Source organism: Hemitrygon akajei, chromosome 3 (assembly GCF_048418815.1).
Source record: "Hemitrygon akajei chromosome 3, sHemAka1.3, whole genome shotgun sequence".
NCBI classification, from domain to species: domain Eukaryota; kingdom Metazoa; phylum Chordata; class Chondrichthyes; order Myliobatiformes; family Dasyatidae; genus Hemitrygon; species Hemitrygon akajei.
Genome location: NC_133126.1, coordinates 193,774,697 through 193,787,442, shown reverse-complemented (window position 1 = coordinate 193,787,442; position 12,746 = coordinate 193,774,697). Strand labels below are relative to the sequence as shown.

General features: G+C 43.3%; 1 protein-coding gene across 1 annotated transcript; it reads right to left on the bottom strand.

Moving 5' to 3' along the window:
- Positions 1-3,809: 3,809 nt before the first annotated feature.
- On the bottom strand, positions 3,810-11,300 carry LOC140724513 (extracellular calcium-sensing receptor-like). Its single transcript, XM_073038958.1, has 5 exons — positions 11,016-11,300; positions 6,667-7,503; positions 6,330-6,557; positions 4,802-4,925; positions 3,810-4,714 (listed from the first exon to the last, which is right to left on the bottom strand). Exons 1-5 carry the CDS (start codon positions 11,271-11,273, stop codon positions 3,810-3,812), a joined length of 2,352 nt encoding a protein of 783 aa, XP_072895059.1. The 5' UTR covers positions 11,274-11,300.
- Positions 11,301-12,746: the final 1,446 nt, after the last annotated feature.

Sequence of the window (12,746 nt, the reverse complement as noted above, 5' to 3'; positions counted from 1 at the left end):
CCCGCCCTGTCCTTTCTGAAACATCTAAAACCCAGCAATTGAAGTAACCAATCCTGTCCCTGAGCCATTCAAGTCTTTGTAATTCCCACCACATCGTATCTCCAAGTACTGATCCACGCTCTAAACTCATCCGATTTGTTCACAACACTCCTTGTATTAATACAGACAGATCTCAATCCTTCAGTCTGACAGTGAACCTTCTCTATCACCGACCGGTTCCCCCTCTCGCACTGTTTGGAATCTTTCTCTATTTATCCTCTTGCCAAGTCTCTTCAGTTCGGTTCCTACCCCCCCCCCCCCCCCGACTATTCCAGTTTAAACTCTCCCCAGTAGCCTTCGCAAACCTCCCCGCCAGGATATTGGTCCCCCTAGGATTCAAGTGCAACCTGTCCTTTTTGTACAGGTCACAATTGCCCCAAAAGATGTCCCAATGATCCAGAAATCTGAATCCCTGCGCCTTGCTCTAAACCTTCAGTCACGCATCTATCCTCCACCTCATCCTATTTGTATTCTCACTGTTGCGTGGCACAGGCTGTAATCTCGAGATTACTACCTTTGCTGTCCTGCTGCTCAACTGCCTTCCTTACTCTCTGTAGTCGTTATTCAGGACTTCTTTCCTTTTCCTAACTATGTCATTGGTACTAAAATGTACCATGACCTCTGGCTGTTCTCCCTCGCACCGCAGGATATCTTGGACACGATCGGAAACATCCCGGACCATGACACCTGGGAGGCAAACTACCATCGACTTTCTTTCCAGCATCCACAAAATCGGCTGTCTGACCCCCTATCTATAGAGTCCAATATCACTACTGCCTTCCCTAGCTTTCTGAGCCACAGGGCCAGCGTCTGTGCCAAAGGTATGACCACTGCCGTTTCCTCCAGGTAGGCTGCACCCCCCCAACAGTTATTGTCAAAGAGAACAGCCACAGGGGTACTCTCTAGTACCTGGCTCTTGGACTTCCACCTCCTGACTACGACCCGCCTGTCTGTCTCCTGTTGCCCCGGCATGAACATCTACGTGTAACACCTATCACCTTCTCGCTCTCCCTGACGAGGCGAAGGACATCGAGCTGCATCTCCAGTTCCCTAACTCGATCCCTCAGGATTTGCAGCTCGAAACACCTGGTGCCGATTTGCCCGTCCTGAAGGCTGGGAGACTCCAGAACCCCCACATCTGACACTGAACAGAGAAAACTGGCCTCACACACATACTTCCTACCTCGCCTCGTCCCGTTACTGCCTAGGCCCGTTGAGCCAAAGCCCTACCACGCTGCTGCCTCTCACTCCGCTGCCTGCTGGATATGGCGGCCTTCTTTTAAACCTTCAGCTCTCTACTGGCTGACGTCACGCGCCTGCACAGTCTCGCGTCTCTTTAACCCGAGTAGGAAAAGAACTCCCTCGCTCCGAAAAATCAGCAGTTCACTTGCAGCCTTCTTGCTCCGAATCCTGTGACTTTCCATTAATCTGTACTCTTTTTTATGCCACCCTTTTATGTTGGCTATGACTTCACTTTTCATCCACGTCTCTGGGATGCAGCGATCATGCGCCTTCCTAATTGCCCCCGGAATGTGCAGCAACTACTGCTCAGTAGTCATCCCTGCTGGTGCCCACTTGTAATCAAGTTTAGCCACTTCCCCTCTGATGAGCTTCTAATTCCCTTTACTCCACTGTAATGCATTTACACTCGACTTCAGCTTCTCCTTCTGAAACAGCAGAGTTAATTTAATTATGTTACTATTATTGCTTCTGAAGCGTTCTTTTACCTTGAGCTCCGCAAATAAAATTCTGGTTATTACAGAATGCGCAATCCAGAACAAATGATTCCCCAGCAGGCTCAAACAGCCGTTGCTCTGAAAAAAAAAAACATCATGTAGGCATCTTTCTTGGGATTGACCACCCACCTGATTTCCCCAACCAATACGCAAATTCAAATCCCCCAAGACTATCGTAACATTGCCTTTTTGATATGCCTTTTTTTAACGACCCGTTATAGTTTGTAGCCCACATCCCGGCTAGTATTATGAGGCCTCTATATAACGCACATCAGGTTCTAATCCATTGCAGTTTCTTAACTCTACCCACTATGGCTTCCGATCTTGTCTCCTCTTTCTAAGGATTTAATTACATTTTTTTTACCAACAGAGTCACGCCAACCTCTTTGCCTACCTGCCTGTCCTTTCGATAGAATGTGTATCCTTGAATGATAAGCTCTCAGCTATGAACTTTCCTTCAACCCTGGTTCAGTAAAGCCCACAGCGTCATGCCAGCCAATCTCTAACCGTGCAACAAGGTCGTTAAAGAAGAAGGGTCAAACTCGTTCTGGCTGACAGAAAGACGACAGTAACTCAGATAGCAGAATACGTGCGTGTGTTCATCATAGTGCACCGCATTGACCGGAACATCTTTGGTCATATCACATATGTACGTTCATCCTGATATCTTTATATTTCAAATGTCCAGAATGCCCTATACTTTAAAAAAAACTTGCCCTGCCAATATCAATAAGCAATTCACTTCTGCCTATGATCTCACTGATCTACCCCTTTTACCACTGACCACCCGCAGCAATCTAGCTCCTTTCTCCTCGCAAAATCACATGACATCATAGAAACAGAATTTTCAAGAGAATATATTAAAATAAAATTTAGAAGAAAATTCAGTAAGAACAAATAAATAAGGAAGTCCATTTTGCTGTAAGATCATCAAAGCAACCACAATGTTGGTAAACTGTTGTGGTTGGGGTTGTGCCGTTTGGTTCAAAACCGAAGGTTTTATAATTGACCTGGCACTGTGGGACCGCAGGCGTGATGGCACGTGCGGGTAGTTTGCATGGCCATGTTGGCCATATAGCACCGAGATGAGAAAACCTTTTGTCCTGTGTGGGCCTGTGATGACTCACGGTTGAATGAAGCAGCTGCGCTTATTTAATATTCTCCTAAGCCAGAGCAACGCATTATCAAATGCTGCATTTAGAGGAAATTTGTTCTGTATCTAATATCACTTTAATGTTGCAGATGGAGGAGAAAATATGCCAAGGACGCATTTTTCATTCAAATCTCCTTTGGCAACGAATATGCACGTTGTTCATTATACAATGAAGTCACTTTGGTGAGCTGTGAAATAAAGACAGAGGGTGGTGGTTGGTGTGTGGTTCTGTTTTCTAAAAGAAAAATTAGAGACCCGGTGGAATCTGTCCCATTGTGTCTGTCCTTTAAAATATCAATTTTGTCCCGTCGTCTATTTGGTAAAATGATAATGCTAGTAAGTTTCCAATATAGCTGCTCACTATAAATCTATTGCCTTTCAGCCAATGCATTACATTCTCAATATTTGATTCGTAGATCTACCCCCGAATAAGTAAATCGAGGACGCCTTTTGATTGGGAACGAATTAAATAGATACTTATTGCACTGTAACAAAAAGAATGCCGGCAAAGTACAGAATCAATATTCCCTACTTAGAATCCTCAATGGAAGCTACTTTGAAGAAGAGCAGGTGAACTAAACGGACAAGCGTTTACAGAGGAAGCGGTTGTATCAGAAGTACTCTGTATCAACAAATTTACTTCGGAACTTCATATTCACGACGTTATGATTTTGTGCTTTAATGTTTACCTGTACTGCATTTTATCTGTCTCTTTTAAACTTTATTTGCATTGTCATTGTTTTATCTTGTTCTACCTCAATGCAATGTGTCGTGACGTGATCCGTATGAAGAGTATGCAAGACCAGCTTCAAATGTATTGAGGTACTTGTGACAATAATAAACAAGGACCAGTTAATTAACATTAATGCCACTTAAAGCCTTCACGAAGGCACTTTCCCCATCAAATGTTTCTTCGTATTTCTCTCCGGCTTTAACAATATGATGTAACATTTAGGTGCAAAGATACAGAAAAGTAAGCCGAAACTGGAAGCCAAAATTGCGAACACTTCCACTGCCACAGTTAATTTCCCTGGAGAACTGACGTAAGCTGGAATGAAAGATATCCAAACAGCGCAGAATATCAGCATGCTAAATGTGATGTATTTCGCCTCGTTGAAATTATCTGGCAAATTTCGTGCCAAAAAGGCAACGGTAAAACAAACCAATGACAGGCAGCCAATGTAACCCAAGACGCAGTAAAATGCTACTTCGGACCCAACGTCACATTGGAGGAGAATCACTTCATTCGAATAAACCATGTTTTTGACAGGGAGAGGTGGGGATTTGATCAGCCAGACGGTACATATTAAACATTGCAGCAGTGTAAGAAGAAACACAGTCAGGCGCTGTTGTAGGGGACCAAACCATTTGGCCACATTATTACTGGGTAGCTTTGCCTGAAATGCCATCACCACAACAATCGTCTTGCCCAAAACACAGGAGACACAAAGGACAAAAGTAATACCAAACATGGTGTGGCGTAACATACAGGACCACGCCGACGGCTCGCCAATGAATGCGATTGAACAGAGGAAGCACAGGCTCAGCGCGAGGAGAAGAAGAAAGCTGAGTTCCGAATTGTTGGCCTTCACGATCGGAGTGTTTTTGTGAAGTAAGAAAATGATGCCTATCGTGGCAGTGAAGCAAGTTCCGATCAATGCCAGCGTCGTCAGAACAACCCCCATCACCTCGGTAAATGAGAGAAAGTCAACCTGCTTCTGTATGCATTGGACTTGCAGGTCGTTGGGCCAGGAATCGCTGGGGCACCTCATGCACTCAATTGAATCTTGAAGGAAGAAAGGAAAAGCTGATTTATAAGAGGTCTGGTGACGCCTGCGGCCACATGAACAATACATAAGTTATTTGTCCATACCTGTGGCGTTACTGATCGTACCTTCGGCGCACTGAATGCAATCAAAGCAACAAATAGGCTGTCCCTTGCGAGCTGCTTTTCTTGTTCCAGGGGAACAGCTGTTGGAACAAACTGCCCGGGGAGCCTGGTAGCAAAGAACAAAAATGTATTAATGTTTTTTTGTGGGACGGAAAACCTACTGGGTTTAATGTGTAGCGTCGACAAATTTAAAAGGAACCTGAGGGGCATTTTCTTCAATCAGAGAAAATATCACTACCGGAACAGGTTTAATGTGAGTTTCAATACAGAGTTTAATTGACTTGAGAGGCATTTACTTCATCCAGAGGTTTGCAGGTATTTGGTAACACTGGCAGAGGTAGAGGTTTAGGCTGGTGCAATTAAACTGTTTAGACGCTTGGATGGGTACATGGATTCACAGGATTATAGGGATGTGGACCGTGCAAGCAAATACGTGTGCACCTTAGTCAGCACGGGTGAGTGAGATTGAAGAGTTTGTTTCTCTAATGTATAACTGAATGGCTCGAAATATCAGTACGTTGTTAGATCTTACTCACTTTTGTATGCAGAGAATAAATCATCAGTAGACTCGTCGTGCATTTTGCTGGGTGTAATTCGTCCAAATTGTACGCGTATTTTTCCAATATTTTTCAACTAGGAAATATTTGGACCCCCTGGTAATGACAGTGCTTCTGTATCACCGCATGCGCTATTGAACTGAATAGCATCAATCTATTGTAATTACTAACAGTGGAGAAAGGAAGAAACAAAATAAATCGAGAGAGAGAGAGAGAGAGAGAGAGAGAGAGAGAGAGAGAGAGAGAGAGAGAGAGAGAGAGAGAGAGAGAGATCGAGAGAGAGAGAGAGAGAGAGAGAGAGAGAGAGAGAGAGAGAGAGAGAGAGAGAGAGAGAGAGAGACAGAGAGAGGAGAGACAGAGAGGGAGGGAGAGAGATAGAGAGAGGGGGAAAGAGAGGGAGATAGAGGTGGGGGTGCAGAAAGAGAGAAAGAAAGAGCAAGAGAGAGAGGCAGTGAGTGAGCCTGAGAGAGAGGGACAGAGAGTGAGAAGAAAAGAAAGAGAGAGAGATAGAGAAAGGGAGCGAGAGAGAGGAAGAAGGACATAGAGAGAGCGTGAGTGAGAGTGCGTGAGAGAGAGCGAGAGAGGGAGAGCGAGGGAGATAGAGAGAGAGAGAGAGGGAGAGACCGGGGAAAAGTGGGAGAGAGACGGAGAGAGAGAGGGAGAGAGATAGACTGACTGGCGGACAGACTGAGGTAACTCGGAAAAAACATGGTGCGCCCCCTGTTGGGATGAAGTCTTGAACGTACGGTGAGTTTTGAACTTAATAATGTTATGGACCTCGTTGTTAAGTAGAGCTGTCGTGAACTCGGCCTTTCGTAACCTGGGGACCGCCTGTAGTTCAGCTGTACTGTGACATCACCAATCTCAGTCATGATGATATGTTACAGAAAGAAATTTAGCTTTTAAAAGCTAAAATTATATAGTGAAAATAGGAAACTCATTTTTACGTTTACCTTTGTGCGACCACCAGTCCACACTATTGATCCTTCATTTATTTTGAGTTGTTCAGCCGAAGGTGCAGATCCGTCATAATGACCAACTATCGAGACTGCGGCATTCCCCTCGCTATTCAACTGCCAGTTCACAACATCGTACGTAGGCACCGAATCTCCGTTTCTGTTGAAATGTACCCTTTCCCCGACATTAGTTGTGAAATTTAGCGATTGCATGTAGTGCAAAACCTATTAGAGGTAGACACAGACGATAGAACATGACATTGGTCACCCAGTATTTTGCATAAACGTCGAATTTTAATTCGACTTCCTGAATAACTTGGTGAATTCTACTTACCTGCCATGGTTGAAAATTTGAAATGTTTGCACAAGATTGGTTGACAAATGGACCTTTTCCACTTTTACACGAAAACATATTATGAAGTGCATGAGCTATAGCATATGTAGCCTCGTAAACTTTGTTGGTCACCCGCAGCTGAGATGCGTCCGTGTAGGTGTTAGACACAGTCTTCAGGCTTTCTGTTCCTGTACATTGACGAGGCTGTGCGGTGGCCGTTGCGCCCCCTGTGTTATTGTACATACTTTTAAGGCTACAGCCGAAGGTCTTTTCCCAAAATTCTTCAACTAAAAGATTACCGGGATAGACAGACGGGTGAAAATCCGTTAAGAAGTATTTAAAACCCGGGATATTCACTTTACGGATGGCGATTCCGATGGATCCAGTAACGAACCTTTTGTTCTCCTCTGGAGATAGAAGCGAAGTTGCGATCCACGCTTCACTGCCCACCCACTGAATGCCAGAAACGTTTTGTCGAACAATTTCATGCAATAAATTGTCCATGTCCGTTCGAGTGAGAAAAGTCACCACTACTTTCGTGGACGCTGTCCGAATAACGCGAGTAACATGAAGTAACCTTTCTCTCGAATCCGCCCTGGTGAAAGATTCGGAGAAGGCAATGCAAACCCCGAGCCGCTGAACCGTCTCAGTGAAGGCTTGCATCCCAAAGTTGCCATAATCGTTGTCGCTCCTTACCGTTCCAATCCAAGTCCATCCAAACCGCCTGACGAGTTCGGCCAATGCTTTGGCTTGGAAGTAATCGCTTGGGATCGTTCGAAAGAAGGAAGGGAATTTTCGCCTGTTGCTGAGACAGGCACACGTGGCGAAATAACTAACCTGGTCAGAAACCACAAGGGAAACAGAGAGAAAAAAGACAGCAACATTATTTCGGTGTCGGGGAATAAACCTCCTGCGAAGATCTGTACCTATGTTTACAGTGCTACACTGGCGTATTCCATATTATTATAGCATAGCATGGACACAGAACTGCTCTTTACTAACCTATATGCCCACTAAGCTTTTCCCATTTACCTCTATTTGATCTATATCCCTCTCAGCTGTTCTATATAGGTATACGGTCATAGCGTGGTGCAGTATAGACACTGATCTTTCGGTCTAACAGCTTTATACTAACCGATATGCCTTCTAAGCTGCTGTTATTTACCTGCATTTAGCATATATGCCTTTAAACCATTTCAGTTTATGTACCTGTCCAGTCTCCTTTTAACATTTTTATTTGTACCTGAATCAAGCGCTTGATTCAGCTCATTCTAAACACCAGCTGTCCTACGTGTGAAATGGCTGTGCTCACGTTCCTTTGTAATATTTCTGTCTTATATTAAATCAATGCCTTCTAGATCTTCATTTCTATACTCTGGGGAAATGGTGTGCAGTTACCCTATTTATGAGATTTAGATTTTATACGGAGAATGTTGGAGATAATGTAAGCCATTCAGAGAAAGATTTCGAGTTGACTTCTGGATCAATAAACGATCATCATATTTGCACGGCCCCTGTCAGTATTTGCTATTTTCAATTTTGAGTTTTCCTTTGTCGAAAATAATTTGAAACATAGAACATAGACATATAAGAACCTACAACAGAAGGTAGGCCCTTCGTCTCAACATGTACTTACTTTAGAAATTACCCATAGTCCTCTATTTTTCTAAGCTCCATGTACCTGTACAGTAGCATCTTAAAAGAACTTATTGTATCCGCATCCACCTCCGTCGCCTGCAGCCAATTCCAGGCGCTCACCACTCTCCGTGCATACCCCTTGCAGTGCTCTGTAGCTACTTCCAAGCATCGTAAAACTGTGCCCTCTCGTGTTGGGCATTTCAGCCCTCGGCAAAAGCCTCTGACTACTCACACGATCAATGACTCTTATCATTTTATATATCTCTATCAGGTGATCTTTCATCCTCCACCGCTCCAAGGAGAAGAGCCAAGTTCATTCAGCCTATTATCACATTTCCAGGCAACATCCTTGTAAATCTTCTCTGCACCCTTTCAATGGTTTCTACATTCTTACTGTAGTGAAGTGACCAGAAATGGACACAGTACTTCAACTGTATTCTGACCAGGGTCCTACACAGCCTGTAACATTAACTCTCGGCTCTTAAACTCAATCCCACTGTTGAGAAGGCCAACGCACTGTATGTCTTCTCAACCACAGAGTCAACCTGCGCAACAGCTTTACGTGTCTTATTGAGCAGGACCCCAAGATCCCTCCGATCCTCTATACTGCCAAAAGACTTGCCATTAACGCTGTATTCTTCCATCAAATTTTATGTACCACAATGAACCACCTCACATATATCTGGGTTAAACACCATCTGCCTCTTCTCAGCCCAGATTTACATCCTATCGATGTCTCTCTGACAGCCCTCTACACTATCCACAACGTCCCCCAACTTTATGTCAGCAGAAAATATACTAACCATCCCTGCACTACCTCATCCACGTCACTTATAAAAATCATGAGGAGAAGGGATCCCAGAACAGATCCCTAAGGCAGACCAACGGTCGCCAGACTCCTTGCAGAATATAACCCGTCTACAACCAGTCTTTGCCTTTTATTTGCAAGGCATTTCTGGATCCACAGCGCAATGTTCCCTTGGATCCCATGCCTCCTTACATTCTAAACAAGCCTTGCATGGGGTATCTTATGGAGTACCTAACCTTATCATTTGGGTTATAATTTAATTGTCTTTCGGAAACTGAGTAAAGTTCAAGTTTAATTTCAATTTCAAATCCTCCCGTTCAAGGTGCACTATAGATTACATATAATGTACACATAGCACATAAAGTAATGTTACCACAAATACATTAACAAATAATTCGGTGCATTCATGATCCAAGTTTTAAAAATGTATTCAGTTCCTGGTAGCCAGCCGGTGGTGGCATCAGCACTGGACTTCGAGGGATCGATTCCGTCCAACTCCCTGCACGCTTTAAATCCGTGCTGGCTTGAGCATCCAACCAGCAACGCAGCCTCGTAAAAAAGACAAATGCTAAGTAAACGGCAAAAGTTCCGCCGGATGTACCGCAAGAGGCGACAAGGAACAAAAACAATAAGGCTACTGGCGCCTCATGTCGATGAGACTTCGGTGGTTGCAGAAAGTGCAATGGGAAGAAGCTGTTTCCCACCCTATCATTCATTGACTTAATGCTGCGGCATTTCCTGCCTGATGGTACGGTGACAAAGAGATTGAAGAGCAGATGGGAGCATTCACGGATAATACAGTAATCTTCCTACCAACTTCCCCGCACCAAAACCTCTTCTACTCATTCACCCAGCCCCCAGTGGCGGAAATATTTGGAAGACGCGGAAAGATAACACAGTCCAGCATCCTCCGTTCCCCAAGCAAAATTGCATCGATCTTTCTCTGAAGCTGAGAAAAGCTAGGTCACTGAGTGAAAGATTTCACCCAATACTCCACTATGCACCTGATGGCAACCCAAACTGAGGGAGTGTGGGGGCGGTGGAGAAACACACACACACACACACACACACACACACACACACACACGTCTATAAGTTGATGCATACGTTTATTTGTATATGTATACAAATCATACATACGCATACACATATATAATGCAACAAGCTCCAACATCAGTAAATGTATGACGTTGGATTCTAATAATAATGTGGATCGACGGATAAAAGTTGGCCAGCAAACCGACATCTTTCCTCCTTGAATCAGTTTATATCACATGAAGAGCAGATGCTTAACATTCTTGTAGGAACTGAGTATAAATTCTTTAATTTGTGTTTCTTCTGTGAATGGTGTTTATCAAGCGCTATGTGCCTATGATGTTGCTGAAAGTTTCCACTGAAGCTGTACATACATGTACTTCTGTAGATGACAATAAAGATATGACACTCGCTTTGACGGTCGATTGTTATGGAGGAAGATTTATTTTCAGTAGTTGCTGCCCAACTAATTCATCAATACATAAGATCTTCTCTATAGCTTTTCCCAAAGGCAATGTTAAAGGAAACATGAGGGAACAGGAAACATGGTTCTGGGAATTAAGAACCATAACTCCTTGAAGTTGGTGCAGGATAGTAAGACTGGCAGTGCATGTACATTAGGCATTTATTATAGAATATAATATACAGGCTAGCCATTCAACTATTGAATCACTCGGAAGTAATAAACTAACATCTTGTATTGAAAAGCCCTGTCGACGTTTCGTGCCGAGACCCTTCGTCAGTCCTTTTCGTCAGATAAAATAAGAGTACCATGTTTTGAATCTAGAGCCGCTGTACTACCTCTGGAGATTACCTATGACGGTTTGAGAAGAGAATAATAACACCATAGAGTAAAGAATTGTCTTACCATGGGGACTCTGAAAGGACCTATTGACGCCGCAACCGCCAGGGACTGTGAGGATCCCGATTCCGCCACGATGGCAGGGACGGGTGAGCTTGGGGGACAGGACTGCTGAGTGTATGCTGCGTCCTGTCCGTTGAACAATTCGAAAGCTGCTTTCACTGAAAGGCGAGGTAGATCGCATGAATCATAAATCTTGTACCCCAGCGTAATATTTGGAAGCAGAACGGGACTCTTGTTTATTTCTTCTATCGCAAATATCATCGCCTGAATAAAGCGGAATGTGCGAAATTCAAAACTGCAGAATAGAGATAAATGGCAAATTTCTGAACTGGGAAAAGGGTTTATCATTGTCACATGTGCATAGAAAGTGTATTGGAGGCATGCAATACGGTGTAAAGCCATAACGAGGTAACTGTGAGGTCAAGATTCCATTTTATTGTTCAATACTCTCAGAACAGTGGTGAAGAAGTTGTCCTTGATGCTGGCATTTCATGTTTTCGGACTTTTCAACTTCTGTCAGTTGCAAAATGAGAGAAGCGAATATATTTAGGTTGTATGCGGTCTTTGATTATATTGGTTATTTTACTGAAGCAGGGAACAGCGTAGACAGATTATATCGTATGGCTTTATGGTTTTATTTGAATGCTTTAAGATTAGAACTAATGAACATCGATTAATTCTCTGCGGTGTCTTTTTTTCAAGCAGACGTACTCGTCCGATGTACTACGTGGACGATTTGTGGAATTAATAGATGGTTGACAATCGAAAACAGCACTCTGAAAGCACATGCATTATTTTTCCCTCGGAAAATACCAGTTTGAAGTCAAAGCTGAACTGCCTCGTGAACAGCGAGTCAGCAGCATCTGTAGAGGGAAGCGGACAGTCGACGTCTGGGGAGAAACCCTTAGGTGGACTGTGTGGACTGCTGCCGTTGTGACCACAGACTCCCATGGTACGGCTCGTAAACAAACATTTACTTTTCGCCATTTAGCCTCATTCAACAGGTATTTAGCAAATTTGTAACATGAATTCAATTTTATTTTCTAACATTTGTATCAATACTGTCAGGTTTTCAGACTACATCCATGGGTGATACAGCCCTGAGTTCTGCTCCTAAGTCACTAAAACAGCAAATGTTACAAACTCCAGTCAAAAACCTTTCAATTGTGATGTCAGGGAGCTGAAACACTCCATTTGGACACTGCAATCAAAACAGATACTGCCTGATCGTTTAGTGAAATTAATTTGTAAAACTAATCTGAAATTCCACAGCTGGGTCAATACTGCTGGAACTATTAGCATTGACGATAGACATTTAGCAATGTTTTCCTGTCAGAAGATGAATTTATGTTGTCCTGTAATGCGATTTATTCAATTGCTATAACAAATCATTTTTACAATGACTCGGCACTAATCTTCGACAGTTTATTTTCGTCCATTAATGTTGTCTGACCAGCTGATTTCCTGCAGAATTTTGTGCATAATGCTGAAGAATCGGTGTTGTTATTTTGAAATTAAGGATGAGGTGATTAGTTAGAAATATAATTTACTCGATGTCCCAAAATGCCCCCAGAATGTAGAAGAGGACTTCCATCGTAGAACATATATTGACACTATATCTGTGAAGGATACATTTTTATGTTTCCTTATGTTATCATCACGATAAATACAATTATGGCCAGAATCACTCCTAGGGGAATTAATACGTTGAATCTAAATGATAAACGATACATG